The sequence below is a fragment of the Glycine soja genome, chromosome 8 (assembly GCF_004193775.1).
Source record: "Glycine soja cultivar W05 chromosome 8, ASM419377v2, whole genome shotgun sequence".
Lineage (NCBI taxonomy): Eukaryota > Viridiplantae > Streptophyta > Magnoliopsida > Fabales > Fabaceae > Glycine > Glycine soja.
In genome coordinates, this window is record NC_041009.1 from 39092278 (window position 1) to 39109951 (window position 17674).

The 17674-nt window shown below is 35.4% G+C and overlaps 1 protein-coding gene across 1 annotated transcript; it reads right to left on the reverse strand.

The window, feature by feature from the left end:
* Nucleotides 1-138: 138 nt before the first annotated feature.
* LOC114424163 lies at nt 139-16660 on the reverse strand. Its single transcript, XM_028391017.1, is given in 19 exon segments — nt 139-856; nt 858-1086; nt 1313-1721; nt 2321-2567; nt 2997-3770; nt 3899-4151; nt 4777-5111; nt 8047-8129; nt 8197-8357; nt 9686-9742; nt 9814-10942; nt 11065-11131; nt 11236-11310; nt 11399-11581; nt 11770-11961; nt 12040-12356; nt 14935-15360; nt 15927-15969; nt 16081-16660. Coding segments are annotated over 19 exon segments (5889 nt in total). The 5' UTR covers nt 16408-16660; the 3' UTR covers nt 139-274.
* Nucleotides 16661-17674: the final 1014 nt, after the last annotated feature.

The following is a 17674-nucleotide window of genomic DNA, read 5'->3' on the forward strand; positions in this document are numbered from 1 at the left end:
AAACATAGGCAGATGACGTCATGTAATAATTCATGTAACTGACCTCACCTAGTAAGATTAGACTTTGTTGTTGTTGTCATCGCATCTAATACATATGCCAAAGTTCCTTATGCATAAGTAAAACAGTATTATTAAAGAAATGGGAATAGTGTTTTGATTTTATTAATATGATGCAACAGCTATCTATTAGATCCATGAAGAAAAATCAGCAATTGGTTGGCACTCAAGTTTCATAGCAGAACAAGAGTTATACAAAGGAAAACCCAGTACAAAATCATGGAGAGGGTTCCTTCACAGTTGGGAGGCTGGGTTGCCATCCCAAACTCCTATATAGTTTTTTTGCCTTTGGAAGAGGTGCCACAAAAGGCTTCTTCCCTTTTAGTCCTTTTCTTCTTGAAGGTCTTGTGCTTGTGGACTTCTCCTTAGGGGCATAGAAGTCCTTTGCAGAGAAAAAAGATTCCTCTACACCTCCCTCACCTAGAGAACCTTCCATGTCTGTATCCACCATCTCTACACTCTTCACTTTGTCTTTGGGAGACAACGACACACTTATCTCTTGGCCTGCAACTCCATTTGGCTCTTTCATTTTTCCATTTCCACTTGTGATCATTGTCTCCAGTGCCTCATGGCCTGCTACACCATTTGACACTTTCACTTTGTCCTTGTGTCCACTAGGAGACCTGGTCTTTGTTTCCAGCACCACTCCATTAGCCTCTTTGCTCCTCTCTTCCTCCAAGAGCTTACTTTTCAGCTTATCGACATCTCGAAACGAGATCAAGATGTACTTGTGGCCTGGCACCGGAACATCTTCATGCCAAAACACTGATTGATGAGGAAATTTGAACACATCGGGGCCGCGCTACACACATCCCCGGATACTTTCTCATCAACTTGAACACAGGGACTGCATGAATTATACTCACAACAAAGTCCTTCGTTGGCGGAGCCTCTCTTCCTCTCAGACGGTTCTTCCTTCTGGAATCCTTCTCTTTTTGCTCTACCAGGTCTAAGGAGTGAACCACACGCTTCAGCATAGCCTGCACCTCAAAGTTGTTATGCACTCTGAATGTTTCTGTTTCACCATCTCTTTTAGAAGCTAAAAATGGGTAGAGGATGCGCGTTTGTCATAGCAAAACAATTTAAAGAGAGTCAGCATAGAAGCTTCTCAGTTTCCTAAGGTTGGCACATGTGCAAACAAAAAGGAAACCAAAGGATTTTATTTGAAAGAGGACAAAAGAAGTTCATCGAATGGATAAGAAGGAATCAACTCTTTCTTCAAAATTAACATCACTGTTTGATACATTGCGAACACCTTAGACACATTCTTGTGCTGGGATCGTACTCCCATAAACCAGACAAGACTTGGCGCTCAAGTTTCTTGAGCCTCCCACTGATCCAGTTGTTGTGGATGATGTAACTACCCTTCTTCAAACATGCTTCTTTGACGTTTTTTTCCCGCCACAGGTCTTGGTAAGCACCGTTTGCAAAAAGGTCTCTGTCTAAGAAATGTACCGTTAGGTTTGTTTCAGGTTCCACACATTTGTCGTCACCAACACGGTTGGATCCTCCATTCCCACATAACGTGTCGTAGAAGCTTGGCTGCTCTGATAAGCCTGAAGTTTCTGCATGTCTTACAACTTTCTCTATGGCTGCAATTGTTTGAGAATCGGAACGAGCGTAATAGAAGCCGGAGTTTAAGCGTCTAGGTAGGTTTATTGGTCCTGCACAAAATGACAATAAAAGAATAGTTGAAACACTGGGAAAATCTTCATTCAACAAAACCTGTGGACACGTTTCCGATACCCACACTTATTAAGTTTTCAATTTAAAAATGACTTTTTTTTGGCTTGAACACTTAAGTGGATATCTTTACACAACTCTAACACTTGAAAAAACATAGAATGTTGATTTAAAAAGATGAATATATCATCAATTTAAATATTTTGTTATGTTATTTGTATTTTATTTCATTAAAGTCTCTCTTTTTGTGTGTGTTTGCTGTGTTTCCGTGTCCTATATTTTAGACATTAGTTGTATCAAAGTGTTTGTATCTGGTTTGGTTTCCGTGTCAGAATTTGTACTTCATAGTTCGCACTTATATCTTACTCAACATGCTCATTCCTATCAAATGTAAAACTTTTTACTCACGCTTGTTACTCCAACACTTTTTGTTCAAATGCAGAATAAATTTATAATAGAAATTTTGCTATAGTCCGGTTAAGCAGATAGGTTTATACACTTTTATTACTAAGATCCTAGTATTAACTGTTCTATGCTTCTAGTTTTGGAAAAATATGAACTTCAAGTGTGAAATAAGCACCTTGATTTTGGTATTCATCAGACTGTGCAGCAAGAACTGCGGGGCCCAAAGAGTGAAGCAAGGGAACTGGGTTTTTGAACCAGTATACATCAACATCACTCAGAAGAACATTGTAACCTAGTTTGAGAATCTTCAGAACAATTCTTGACTTCACCTTTGTCACCCTTTGGAAGCACTTTGTGCCAAAGTGGCAGTCATCAAAACTGATGTTACTTGGAGCTATTGGATCTGTGAAAACGGGAATTCCCTACCATAACAGAGAAAGGTAAATTGAATTCAGATAATATGATAGCACTTATAGGTAATGAAAATCAAAACAAAGTAGAACTAAAGAACCATTAGTAGTACGTATAACATGCATTAACAATTTTCCATTTGGCCATAAAAGAACATGCATTAACAACATTATGGTAGATTCGTTTCTTATATTTCTTCATAAACTTCACTTAGTATGTTAGACTAAACACGGCTAATGCATCCAAGTCCCAAACAATGAAAATTTATGGATCTCACTTTCCTCTAGAAGTATTTTAGAGAGTTAACGAAATTATTTGGAAGCTTGTACAGAACACTCTTAATAAGAATTTGCTGCTATATCCACGAATATATCGCTATTGATCATAAACAAATGAGTACTTCCACAAATATTATTGTGGAGGAGAAGTATAGCGCATACCTGCAAGATGGAGAATTGAGAAGTTTCCTTATCAAGGGCACACACAACAAAATTTTCAATGGAAAGTTTTCGTAATCTGCAAACCCAACTCATGAGCATATCCTTGTAGCTATATCCAGCAACAGTAAGTATAACTGTTTTAGTTTTGTCTGAAGTGATAGAAAGAAGTGATTCTAAGGAGAATGGAAGCTCCAGTATTGATGGAATTTTCGTCTGATCCTTCACAGAGCAATCTAATGATTTTGTATGTGAGTTCAGACGATCGATGCAATACACTGTATTTTCCTTTAACCAAGATGGAATAACCTTTTCCTTCATCAAGTTCATTGCACCTTGGTGTCCAATAGGATAAACAATGTTTTTCTTGGTATCAACCATAATGTATTGTTTATTACACTTCAAAAGTTTGACAAGGCTAGTGAAATTAGCTTCACTATAGAAGAATGAGCCATAGTTTGCCCCTATGTGGGAATTGCCAATGTACTCCCAACTTCTATTTTCAATATCTACAGCACTAGAATTCCCATGTGTAGGACTGAAATCATCCTCTTCATTCAGATGGAAACTTGTGATGGTCAAACTAGCATCAAACACAAATCTGAACTCAGATGACATGGCCTCATGAATCAGCCAATTGTTGTGTGTACCCTTACCGTACAAGAATGGAGGAAGAACTCCACTATGTAGAGGCGCATCCTTGTTGTTCCACACCATGAGCATTCTTGAATAACAACAATGTTTCCCCTGCCAATTGTGCTGAAGTATTTTCTGCAGCTGAAGAAGAGGGACAATTCAATATAGCTTTCTTGAGCATATAAAGTGAGTGTGGCTAAGAATTTTCGTTAAGTGTTTTCAGTGAGTAATTTCTCTCAGACCCTTGAAAGATTTTCAATTTTTCATACCTCCTGGACATTCATCCGTTTCCTATTATCCGTCTGCCAATGTTTCCCAGACTCATCCAAATGGAATGGAAAGGAAGAAACATTTTGAGCCGAAGCAACAAGAAGCCAATCATGGTCAAGTTGATACACATGGTTTAGAGTGGAGATGAATCCAGAAAGGATAACGGTTTCAGAATCAATGATGACAGATATCTCTGATGTGTATGAGCGTGATTTTGCAACCATGGAATGGAAAAAAGGAGTACCAAGGAAGCTGGATAAAAGATAATAATTAGATAGAAGTAATTTAGATCTTTCCTTGTACATTAGGTAACAATGACTTGGCTTATTTTATCAATTACATGACAAACACCAAAAACTCCATCGCCATGCATTATTATTATCAGCATTGTATATAATCTATGGAAACAAAGAGGATACCATATGATGATGGTCTTTGTCTTACTTGAGATTTATTAAAAAATCTTTATGTTGTATTATTTTCTTCACTCAGGTCAATCACATAAAAAAAAAAAGAATTTAATTGGAATATACAAGGAGAGTAAAAGTTGTTACACTATCGTCTAATCATGATTGCAATATAATTAAAAATAATTAATTTTTGTAATAATTATTTTACAAGGTATCTATAAGGTGATTTTTAATTGATTGACAATGTAAGGATTTTAACTGTAAAAATTAAACATAAAAAGTAAATCAATATATGCAAGTGACTTGTATAACTTAGTGATAACAGTATGAGGTTTAGACAGAACAAACAAATTAATGACCTTGAGTAATGCAATATACCAACTAGAAAACCACCCGAGTAGCAATTTCTGCAATGAGTATCAAATCATGAATACTATTCTCTAGCACACGAGGGACAATTTACTTACGTGAAATCAATGTTAGTGTCAACTAAAACCCTGGAATCAAAAGCATCTGCAAAAGAGGAAACAGAAGGATCTTGACTGAACAAAACAACTGTAACATATGGAGACAGAGCCAACCATGACCGAATAGCTAGTGTTTGTCTGGTCCTAATAGAGCCCTTAAAGGGTTTAGGAGCTGTGAATATGGTAATATTACTTAGACTTGTGGAATCCAAGATAGCATTTTTGAAAGTTCTGGTGTGATCCTTTAGTGAAGATAATCTCTGAGTGGCATAGAGAGAGAGAGAAATGAAGGCAAACCCAGATAGCCAAACTAACCATAGCTCCACCTGAGATCCCTGAAAATTAAGTACAACAAGATTAGCATGCTTTGAAAACAAGGCTTTTGAAAGAATGCAAAAAAAATTAAAATTAAAATTTAAGGACCTTCATGGCTTTTTACTGAGAAAAATGTGTTCTTGTTGTGTCAACTTATGGGTTGTGGAGATATAAAGTTGGCTTGGTTATTAAGGGAGAAGGAAATGGGGAAAAGGCCATAGGTTCGACCCGCTAACAAAAAAAAACTAACATTTTTCCATAAAAAATAAACTCTTCATGGATTGTTAAAAGAAAGAGAGGAAGAGTGGTGCTTTACCTGAAAGAAAGAAATGCAACTCTAACAAACCCACTAAGCCACTATTGAGACATGTGGAGTAGTCTGACGTCACAAGCACGTTGGCTTCCTCCAAGGTCTTCATCAAAGTTGCAAGAATTGAATTGAGTATAGAAAAAACAAAAAAAAGAATGAGATGATAATAAGATACTAGTCAAGAGTCAAACTCGTTAAAGATACTAAAGATATAAAAAAACGTTTCATGAGTAAAATCGAAGTTAACGAGGTTCAATGCCGTTGCCGGTTTTCTGCATCATGAATTCACGAATAGCATGTGGACATTTCCAAATGCATACGTAAAGGAGACAGGCTGAGGTAGTTAATTAAACCAACAACATGCATATAATTAGCAACCTACCTAATTACAGTTAACAATCAATAATCAATAGTTTAGTCTTAGGTTATGGATACTGCTTTCTTCACCTAAAACACGGATAAATGACAACCATGGTTGTCCCCTCTACTGAACTAGGGGAATTTTACAAAGAAAATATCAAAATATGATCATTCTAAAGTATAGATTTAAATATCTTTTTCGTGCATGTGCATGTAATTTAATATTTTTTTTTCATTTCTGTTCTTGTAAAAAACTGATTTAATACTATATTTTTGTCTTTAAAGTATTTTAGATAATATTTTTTTACTGTTTAAAAAGTTAACTAAAATGTTTTAAGGATAACAAGGATTAAAATGAAAAAAAAAACAATACTAAATTGTAGTAAAAAAAATATTTAACCCTAAAATATATTACTGATATAAGATTGTTATTACTTGATCAAAGGTCAACTAGTTAATCAAACTGTCATGTTCCATACTACATGATGTAAACAAAGTTTGATTTGTACTACCTAATGTGGATTCTTATTAGTGGCAGGACGGAAAAGTTGCACAAGTTGTTTAACTATAGGTTCTATGGAAACATTTACACATCTATAAAAAACCACACACATCTATCATCATGGATATAGCCATATAGGTTCTTATTGATAATGTATGTTCTCATCCAGTTCTTAATTCAAGTCCTTTATTTTCTTGTCAATGGTCTTTACAATCTATTTATTGTTTGATTACAAGTCCCAAAAATAGAAATATATTTATTGGTTAGAGCCACAGTGAAAAATCATCTATTTGAGAATCAAAATACTTTTATTCTTCAAATAAATGTTTATCATCAACAAATGTTAATAATGAAAATGGCAAATGAGAAATTTTATTAAAATATTAAAGGTGAAAATGAAAAATAAATAATAAATTATAATTTTAAACACTACTATCAGATACTTCTATTTTAATCAAACAAGTTTATAACAAGTTAATCAAATAAATTATAAATTAACCAGAATGACCTGACAAATGTACTAATGTATACAGTTGAATTTGGCCGACTATTGGCGTGGCTTAAATATAATGATCATAACGATTTCAGAATTGATTAAGGAATAAGATCTAAAGATCAATAATGCTAACTGTAACAATAAATCAATAATGTTTTTTTTTAATCAGGATATCCTTCTGCTGAAAATCAAAGACCAATCTTCTAAAATACTGACATCCATTTAAGAAATTGATTTCTCTCAATAAATATTTTTCCATGAAGAATCAAACTCATGATCATCTGATTAGGAAACAAATTATCTACCCATCAATGTCACACCTTATTTAAAAAATCAATAATGCTAACAGCCTAGAAAACAACCAAATATACAGAATCGTGACTCTCATTCGCAATTATTGCCGCGTCACTTGAAAAATGATAATACAATTATTGCCATACTGCCTACCCGGCACCAAACTTTTCTACCTACCTTTATAGAGAAATCTTGCAAGTTGTAACTTCCTTTCCTGAAAAAATAGCAAGATTTCTTCTAAAACTGCCTCAAGATGAATTACAAAATTTAAATCAGAAGTTTCAAACTCGCGGAAGGCAATATCACAAAATCACGAATAGCACAGAATGTGGCCATTACAAGATGCATAACGTCTTCTAGTCAATAAGCTAAGAGACACAGTAGAAACGTGTATTGCCATTCACTTTAACGCAACTCAAGTGATTAAACCAACACAGACATTCACATTTGTACCTGTTACACTAACATCAATAGCCTCATCTAAGATAATTTTTTGCATGGGATAGGTGGCATAGATGATTCTCCATTCAACTCGTCTATTCAGTATTTACGTGACATGGGTAGAGGTGGAAAAGGAAAGGGAAAAAAACACAAGAAAAATGGACAGTAGATTATTTTATTAAACTTTATCTGAATCAGTCAGCCAACACATCCAGCAAAAATAGGATTAGCCATTTATGAATTTGTCATTACGAATTATGATATTGATGGGATATAAGTACATACTGGATTTCGAATGAAAGAAGCTATCGATTTTTCAGTTTCCTTTTTTACATCAAAACATATTACAGCACATGTTCAACCCTGCCCAGTTTTATACTACTCCCTAAAGAACAGTAGCAAACCAGGAAAATAACAGTATCATTATATTGAACCCACAAAAATGGGAAAAGTCACCACTATCTATTTAATTTTTAATCAACATTCCCTTGAAGACCAAACATCACAAGCTTCGCCCTACGCCTCCAAATTTATGTTCTCTTGAATGAACACCGTAGATGCAAAGTCAACCATCTCTGTCCCCATCCATTCATCTCTGCCGCCGAACAGGTGATCTGGATCTTGACCTCCTTCCCCTGCATAAAAGGGTTCCAGTAAAAAAGAAGGCACCATTGTAACATAAATATGAAGCCTGACAAATTCACCTGTGCGACTTTAATCTTATATGATGATGGAAGTTTGTCTGAAAAACATAAATCTTAATCTTGAAAAACTCTATGGCAACAAACCTGGAAGAATCAAGAGAAGTATAGGGAGAATGCCTGCGCTGAGAACGCTTGCTATGAGGAGACCGCAAAAGTTGTCTAAAAATGAAACCACCGTACTGACTTGGTGAGTTTAAAGTATACAAAAGTTTATAAATACAACTCAACCTGGTACAGTGTCAACACTCCATTGGAAGAAGCCTATTACAATAAGTCCTATCTGTTCCTAATGAGTATGATCAGAATCAAACAAACGTTTACCAGAAACTACAAATGTACCTACATATCTTAGATTCAGGGTACAGATATCCTTACAATTATGGATAAACACGTGCAACAATTTTTTGCACAAAATCTATAGTTTCTTGCTCTTCTATTGTGTCTTATATTATATTGCAGATGGATAATTGATAGATCAGAGTAGACCAAAGATGCATGAAAATGTGATTATTACTACAAACTTGAACATTATGAAAAACAATCAATATAACACGCAATAAGACAATTTAACTTCAACAAAAAAAGACCCAAATGATTGAATCTGTGGCATGGTATCAGCTTCAGAATCCTCAAACTGCCAAAAGTCATAGGCTAAATATGTTTTCTCACAGGAACAAGGTTAAAAATAAGTCAACTACCATACCGTACAAAAAACTAGAATATCAGTAGTTCTATTTTCAAACTTGCAGGCAACTTTAGTAACAGTAATCTCATAAGTTGAACCAAGGCAGACGTAATCTTGTAAATAATGGAAGCTTGCCCAGCAAAGATAAAACTGATCATACATAAAAATGTATCAGAAAAATACCTACAACCTACACAAACAGTCAAACACACATTTAGATAACTATCATAATATTGCAAAAAATATTGGTATACAATAAGACCAAAAAATCTTATCAACCAAACAAGTGAATAAAAAATACATAAAAATGTTAGACGGCCAAAGTCCAAAAATAATGCAGAAATAAATATAGAACTTTCTGGCCTTCTGAGATAGCAAGAAAGAGCTTCAGTGACAAGATTGAGGGTAGCAATTAAGCCTCCCACCTAAAGTCGTGAGAAGATAGACCTAGAGCTGAAATCGTTAAAGGAAATTATAGAAAAGCTGGTAGTATGACTAGTATCATCATTTAAGATTCAACTTTACACATATAAGCTAAGAAAAACTATTTGTATTGCAAACCACCAAGATTCTATTAATAACCAGAAAAACATTAACCATGTCAGAATTACTAAGATGGTAAATGTATTTTACACACCCCCGTGCACACACATACTGATATACATACATATATATATATATATATATATATATATATATATATATATATGAACAGGAAGAAAGATATTGCAAGATGTTCTGAAACACCCAAACTTCAATATTCCAAACCTGAACAATGTAAGGATCTCTTAATAAATAATACCTTCTTTTAGATCTGACTGGAGACGGTGATAAGTCACGCTTTCTTGAATGCAGCTTCCTGCATTACAAAAATGATATGAGACTACATATGACAACCAGACAATGAGGTTCAAATGGAATGTTTTAAACCTTTTTGAGCCATCTGATCCTTCACCACTTGAATCACCAGCATGATTAATACAATCCTTCTTGGTTCTACCTCTACTGCTTACTGAAGATGAACGCCTTCTTCTATGCCTGTCATTATTACTTGCATCTTTTTGCCTTGATTTATGTTCCCCCTTATCCTTTGCATGCTCCCTTTTCCGGCTAGTATCGTCAGTGGCACTACCTCTATGGGATTTTTCTGCTTCCTTTTTATCATCCTTGACATCAACATGAGAGGATCTTTTCCTTGAGTCTGATTCCTTTGCCTTCTCCCCGTGCCTTAAACTGTGCTGTTTCACTCTTTCTTTTGCTTCACTGCCATAATCTGTTTTGTCCCTTTTCTGATTCCTTTCATCCTTTCTTCTTTGATTCTCATTACCTTTTTCATCTATCTTAGTCTTACTACTGTGTACCTCCTTTACAAAGTCTTTCTCAGAAGTACTCCTGTCAGGTCGATCATTTTTTTCTGATTTTTTTCTGCTTTCCCTACCTGAATGATCATCCATTGCTTTTTCCACACTAATGTTCTTTCCAGGCAGTTCAGATCGTGGTATCCCTGAAGTATCTTTAGAACTAAAACCATTAAATCTATCATGGTTTCTTTCAATGAAATTAAGCCCATTATCCCTCAGATCTTCAGACACCACCTTGGAAGAATGTGAATGATTGGATTCCTTGGTCACCTTGTCATCATGCAACTGATCAGTAGCAGCACCATTGCTACTTCTGGATGGTAAAGAGATAGTTTTGACCTGATTATTCACCAAATTAGTTTCACTTATAGCATGCTCATCAAGTTGTGAAATGCCATTAACAGATAGATCATGTGTATCTGACAAAGGTTTCTTAATCCCTGACTTATAGGCAGCATCTTTTGCAGGAGTTGGCACACTGGAACTCTCAATTTCATTGTCTCCATCATCAGCATCAGAACCATAATTTCCAAGACCTAAAACATCTCCAGGAGAGCTGGAATTAGATTTTTCACTGGCATCAACATTTTCTACCTTCTCTTTGATTGGAACAAAAACTTTTGCAGATGCCTTAGGAACTGTAGCTGAGGGAGGAGATGCTGATGCCTTATGGTTTGAGGTGGCAACCTTGTGACCCACTACAGAAAACACATTGTTATAACCTAAAATATTTAATACTCAATTGTTAGAATAAAATCACGTATATAGATTAATAGATACAATTTAAGAGAAAATGAGATGGCATCAGATGATTAATTACCTTCAGCAGTAAAATCATCTTCAGCAAGAACTTTGGTTGCAATTTCATCAAACAATTCATCAGTAACCTAAGAAGAAGCAGTAATTAGAACTACAGTATATTTATTTTTCTGCTACATACAGTACACTGATGTAAATAAGATAAATAATGCACGTTTTAAACAATGGTTACCTTCAAAAGAACTTCAGTCAGAACTCTTTTTATTTCTAGGTTGATTGCTGCAGTTCTAGCTGCTTCAACTTGATCCTACATATGAAATACATCATACTGAATTAAAAATTATAACGGCATTTAATTTATTGTGGACACAAACTTTAATATTATAAAATGAAACCTCTTCGTCTTCTTCATCCTCAGCTGATCTAGACGAATCAATGCTTTTACTATCTGCCTCATCACCTCTCGCATATGATTTGTCAATGCCATCATTTACAAATGTTTCCTCCTTCAGATTCCCTGCAGGAGCAGGGATGACTTTTTTCTTTATTTCATCTTTCAGCCAGTTAGGGACTGAAGCCTGAAAAATAACAGCAAAATGAGTTTTGATGGCATATATCTATCCAAGCATTAACCTTAACAACAGTTTTGATGGCGCATATATATATATATATATATATATATATATATATATATATATATATATATATATATATATATATATATATATATATATATATATATATATATATCCAAACATTAACTTACCTTCTTAGGACGATCAGGAATACCAGATACCCCATACACATCAGCAGAGAAAGCCACAGTAGGATGAATTGTGGTTCCTGTGCTAAGAGTAAAGGGTGCACCAGTTGGTTGTATGGTTGAAGGGAGGCCAGGTCCAGGAAACCTTCCAAATGGTGGTGCCACATGACCAGGAGTGGTGATAGAAGGGTCATGCTGCTAAATTAACCAAGTGTCAAGAGCATTATAATAAGCATTAGTGACTAGGAAAACAAAACATTTCAAAATTAAAACCTGTTGCCCAGAAGAAAGAATTGGTGGTATTGGTGGATAACCAACACCAGGTGCCACTGGAGAAACCCAGTTATTCATTGAAGAGCTGGAATCATGATGACTATAAGTTGATTGCATTTGCAAGTCACTATCACGATTAAACCTAGGTGCAAAATCTAATGGTTGATCAGCAAGACTGATAGCAGAGTCAACTGAGTGGCAGCCAGACGCAAAAGGTGGTGCATGCATTGATGGTTGCACATGGTGTTCTTGAGATGAGGAACTTGACAAAGGAAAGGCCGAGTATGATTGTTGAATCTGCTCAGCAGCCTCTTTACCTGTTAAGTCAATACTCGGGAATTAAATGAGGGAGAATATGAAGCATTAAAATTAAATATCTGGTCCCCAAAGATCTAGAGTCATACATTCATGAAAGGAACAAAAAAATGAGTAATCTTTAAAAAGCCCTTTCCAACTGTCTAATACTACCTCCGGTCCTATATATAAGAAACAATTACCCAATTCATTAAGACAAATAAAAGTGGTTAGATTAGTTAATTTGTCATAAATTTTAATTTTATTTCAAGAATACTCATTATATTAATGATTTAAGAGGTGATTATTTTTCAAAAGATAATTTTTCAACCAATGAGTATATCTTCTTTTGTTGACAGCTCAATAAATGCACTCACTTTCATGGAGAAATGAGTGTAATCATTAATAGACCTCACAATTAATTAGGGGTAAAAAGGAAATTTAGCAATAGAGAAGTCCTACGTTTCTTATAATCAGGACCAAGAAAATATTGCCTTTTGTTTCTTTATATATAGGACTGGAGATAGTATTACTGACTGCTAGCTGTTCTCCAACTCATCTTTTGATATGCAACATTTAAGTATTATAACAATACACGCCTACTACCTATCACAAGGTGCAAATAAACCAGCATAAATGGGTTTATCATTCCTTGGCTAGGTCCTGAGCAAATAGATGAAGATGTGGTAATATTTACATGTAAGGCAGTGAGGTGCCAAAAAAGATATAAGGTCCAACAATCCATATATCCTATATCCTAATACAATAAATAATGCCCAGAAAATGAACAGACACCTGACCTAAAACGATTAGGTGGGCACCGCTTATAAATAACTATTAACAATTAGCTATATAATAATGTACATTGAAGTGATTAAAGGATATTGCTCAATCATCACTAATGGGTACTTCATCAGGACTTCCGATTCGATATATAAATAATCAAGTACAACTTATTATTGTTAAGCACTTGGATGGTGAAAATAATTAAATAAACATGCAACTATTCCCCAATTTGAGCCATCTAATTCTCAGCTCAAGTTGCTTCACATAAAAAGTGGAAGCAACTTAACAACATAATTTGCTTGACAAGATAAGAATAAAGCAATGTCTCATATAGTTCCCTATATTTCTAAACAAGAACCGATGTGGACCTTTTACTAAAACAACTATTATTTTGAATTAAAAAAGTGGCACCTAACCCCACACATACATCATCCAGTTTCTCAGCCTTTCTTCCCAATGCTTGTCCAGAGAGACCTTGAAGATTAGGCTGTCATAATAACAGATAGGACAAGAATATAGTCTTCAATAGGTCGTAATTTTATTAATGCTGGTTCTGAAAAGGAAACTCTTCTTGTCCAGATATTTAAAATTTGAAACCTTCAGACCAAAGTGAGAGCAATGTCTTGAGTTTATTACTTTAATTTAGCATTAGGGGTTTCCACTTTGGTTGAGTTTTTTGGTGGACAATGGAAAGAACTTCCTAGGAGAACTAATGTAATGGGGGTTCCCTTTTGTTGACTCCTTGGGCTGTGTTAGTTTTGCAGTTTCTCATGGGTGATTTTAACTTTCTTTGCTTCCTTCAGCTTTGTGTGAGTTTGTTTCGTGGGTATCTTATCCTCTCCCCTCCCAATCTAATAATATTTCTTTTTCTATCAAAAAATAATTCATAAAACCATAGTTGTCCATTAAACAAGAATTGTGATAGGCTGATAGCATGTCTTGTCTAAATATGGACAACACATAAGGGTCAAAAGGGATTTCTCTCATGGTTATCAAACTGTAAATCAAATCACAAATTAGTATACCTATTAGGTGAACAACATATCATGAGTAATAAGATTCATGGTCAATACTGAAAATAACAAATATATTTGTATTTTGTACACACAACAAATTTATTTGCCTCATATGTACGTTAATTATTTATTACTTATTTTTTTAAAAAAAAAAAAATTGGGGGGGTGGGGGGAGTGTTACTTAATTTTCTCTCTTTCAACAATGATACTAGAACTTTTCAATAGAAACTCTATTTTTCCCCAACCACCCTCATCGCCTGTGCCAAACCACCCTACACCACAGGCTCATCATCCCCAGAGCATCAACACAATCCCATGTTCCAATTACTGGCCTGTAGTCTGTAGTGTCCACCCATTTGGGTAGCGTGTGACAGTGAGCATTTTTCAGAAGCCATCTTCACAGACCCCTTTGCCCACAAGATTGCGGTCACACCCACCCAACACTGACTTAGTTTTTCATCCCACATTAGCTGTTCGGCTAAATACCCTTCCTATATTGTTGAAAACACAATAGAATTGAAATTCCTACAATTTGGTTCAGTTCTAGCAATTCAACATGCATCTCCAGTGATAAAATGAAACTCTATGCAATCTGCATCTATAGAGTGAGAACTTGCATCAAATCACATGAATCAAATCATGATTCTTCTGATTCCAACTACCAAGATATCTCTCTCAACCAAATTTTGACAGGATCATATAACAAATATACAGTATAGGCAAATTCCAGAATATTGATTTATGATCCATTTCCACAGAAGCTTCACTTGCAATTTCAATGTACTAAATAAACAATTACCTGCAACAGAACTATAACTAGAAGGTACCTCCTGCTGATGAACTGATGGATTTGTTGGCAAGTTCCCTTGTTCAAATGAAACAGTCGAATCTCCTATGCCGGTCCCATTTCTAGCACTGCATGAATGCCCATCTTGATTATATGATGCCTCCAAACTGGCAGATGCAGGCTCCTGGGAATGTCCTGAAATCCGCTGCACAGATGCATCCAAGTAGGAAAATTGTTGATAGCTTGCTGATGGATGGGTTTGGTTTTGAACATCAGTATAATGTGAGTCAACAGATAGTTGATACTGATCATGATAATGGCTTTGCTCTTGCATTCTTCCAGCAGGTGAAAAATGTGATTGTGGATGCTGACTTTCCCTTGCAGCATTAGCATCAGCCCAAGCTCTGGCCTTAGCAGCCCAATCTTCATTCTTATTGGCTATCATTAGAACATTATGTCAAAAATACAATACCCACTGCATTAAAAATGGAGATACAGAAATTCCAAGATGCCATATAGAACTACAAAATCATGCAGAGGCACATAAACAATACATTACACAGTTATCATTCCAATGACAGCATCACAAACCAATTATCATTTACACTAGTTGCAAACTACAGTTGAAAAGTGGCTAAATTCCTCATTCACATGCAAGTATCTATCTTGGCCAACATTCAGTGCCAAGTCATAACTAACAAAAATCTCAAGAATACATACAAATACAAATGAACCACAGACAAAAAAAAAAAGAGCAATGTATTTGGCCCAGATAACATGGTCATAATTCATAAATCAACCAACAAACAAAAGCTAACAAAAACAATGCAAGCCTTTTTTTTTTCCCCACTCTTCATTTTTTTTCATTTCTGAGCAAATGCTTCCCTCTCAAGCGGATATAATTTTCAACTATTCCAGGCCCTAATAAAAACCAAAACCTTAATTCTGGCACGAAATACGAAAACAACGTTTCTCACATAAGCATATAAAGAAAAACAACTAACCTGGATAGCCCTGGTTAGGTGGCCAATTTGGGTTGCCCCATTCCTGCAAAAAATTTCAATGCAATTAGCGAACCAGCAAAACAATCAAAAAAATTAAACCCTAAACTAAGAACAGAAGATGCAAAAAACACGAGGGGCAAGATGGATATTTCACCTGAGGATAAGGCTGAGGAGGAACGTGGGAGTGAGGTGTGAACTGAGGAGGAGGCACGTGAGCGCGAGGCGGAGGGAACTGATTGGGGTGGTAGGAATAAGCGTTCGACGGAGGAGCTGGCGGAGGTTGCTGCCACTGCGGCGGAGGGGAAGGGGTCTGGGAAGGGCGGTATTGGAACTGGGAGGAGAACCAAGGGACTTGGGGCGGTGGCGGCGGTATCTGGTGAAAGTGGTGCGGGTGGTGGTGGGGATCCGCCGTGTGCGGCGGCAGAGGTGGCGGTTGCGGTGGCCTCATGTAGCCGTGGGGTTGTTGCTGGAACGAATCCATTGATTAGGGGATTTGGATTGCGTTGCGATGCGCTTCGTTTTGAAGGGGGAATTTTAGGAAGAATGAGGGTTCAGGTACACACCGTGGGGCACCCCGCTTGCGATCCAAACTCTTTTTTGCCCACTCACTCTATATTCTATTCTCTTCTTGTATGGAAAAAAGAAAATAAAAGAAACATAAAAATGAAAAATAAAAAACTGAAGTCCTGAATCTTGATGTGTGTATTTGAGATGTCGGCTAACGTGCATCCTTTGTAATTAATGATCAAAATAACTAAAGGGCTATACGGGGGATACCACGTTAGAATAACTAGGGATGAGTATCTGTGGACAGGTCCATTAAGTCCACCGATAACGAGTCTTTTTAAAAAATAAAAAATGTATAAATCTATTCAGTTTTCAAGTCCAGGTTGTGAAGCCTGCGTGCATAAGTCTAATTTATAAGTATTATTAATTTGTTATATTGAGATTTTAATCTTTAATTTATATTGTTATTATTAATTTGTTATATTTAAAATATTAATATATTTTAGTGTGATAAATTTTAATTTAAAAAGTGAAGTTAATTATTTTTTTATTTTATATATTTTTCACTTTTTTAAAAATATTTTTTTTCAAATTAATATATTAATATTTGAGTCCGTGGATGCGTCTGTTTATCCATGAACTTTTGCGACCGAATATAGATTTTAAAAAAATTCATTTATTTCACAAACTGAACTAGTCCATCTAAAATGCAGGCTTTATAGACTAGGCCTGAAATGAATCGGAAGGGTTTGTATACCCACCTTTGATAAGACTTCTTCTTCTTCTTCTTCTTCTTCTTCTTCTTCTTTGCTCCCTTCTTGTTAGAATTAATGTCTTGTGTGAGAGATATGTGATTTATGTAGGGACTAATAAATAAATAATTAAGGATTAAATTGTAATTTGGTTAAATAGGAGGAGTTTCTAGAGATAATTGTTACCTCATGTGAGACAAGGTATAGAAAAATGTTCTCTCTAACCCCTAGTCATCACGAACGTAGAGAGACGGAAAGAATAGTCAAGAAAGAGAAATTTTGTTTCAAGAAAGCGAAATTTTGTCTCATTTTCCAAGGAATCAAAGTACACCGGGGAGAAGTCTCATTATGGAGAAAAGTACGCACTGTTTATCTATTATTTGTGAGAATCATATATTTCAAGATCCTATTAGTTTCCTATAATTGTTAATCTATGGAATCCTTAAGTTTTACATGTGGTATCAGAGCCAAGTTACAAAATTTATGATT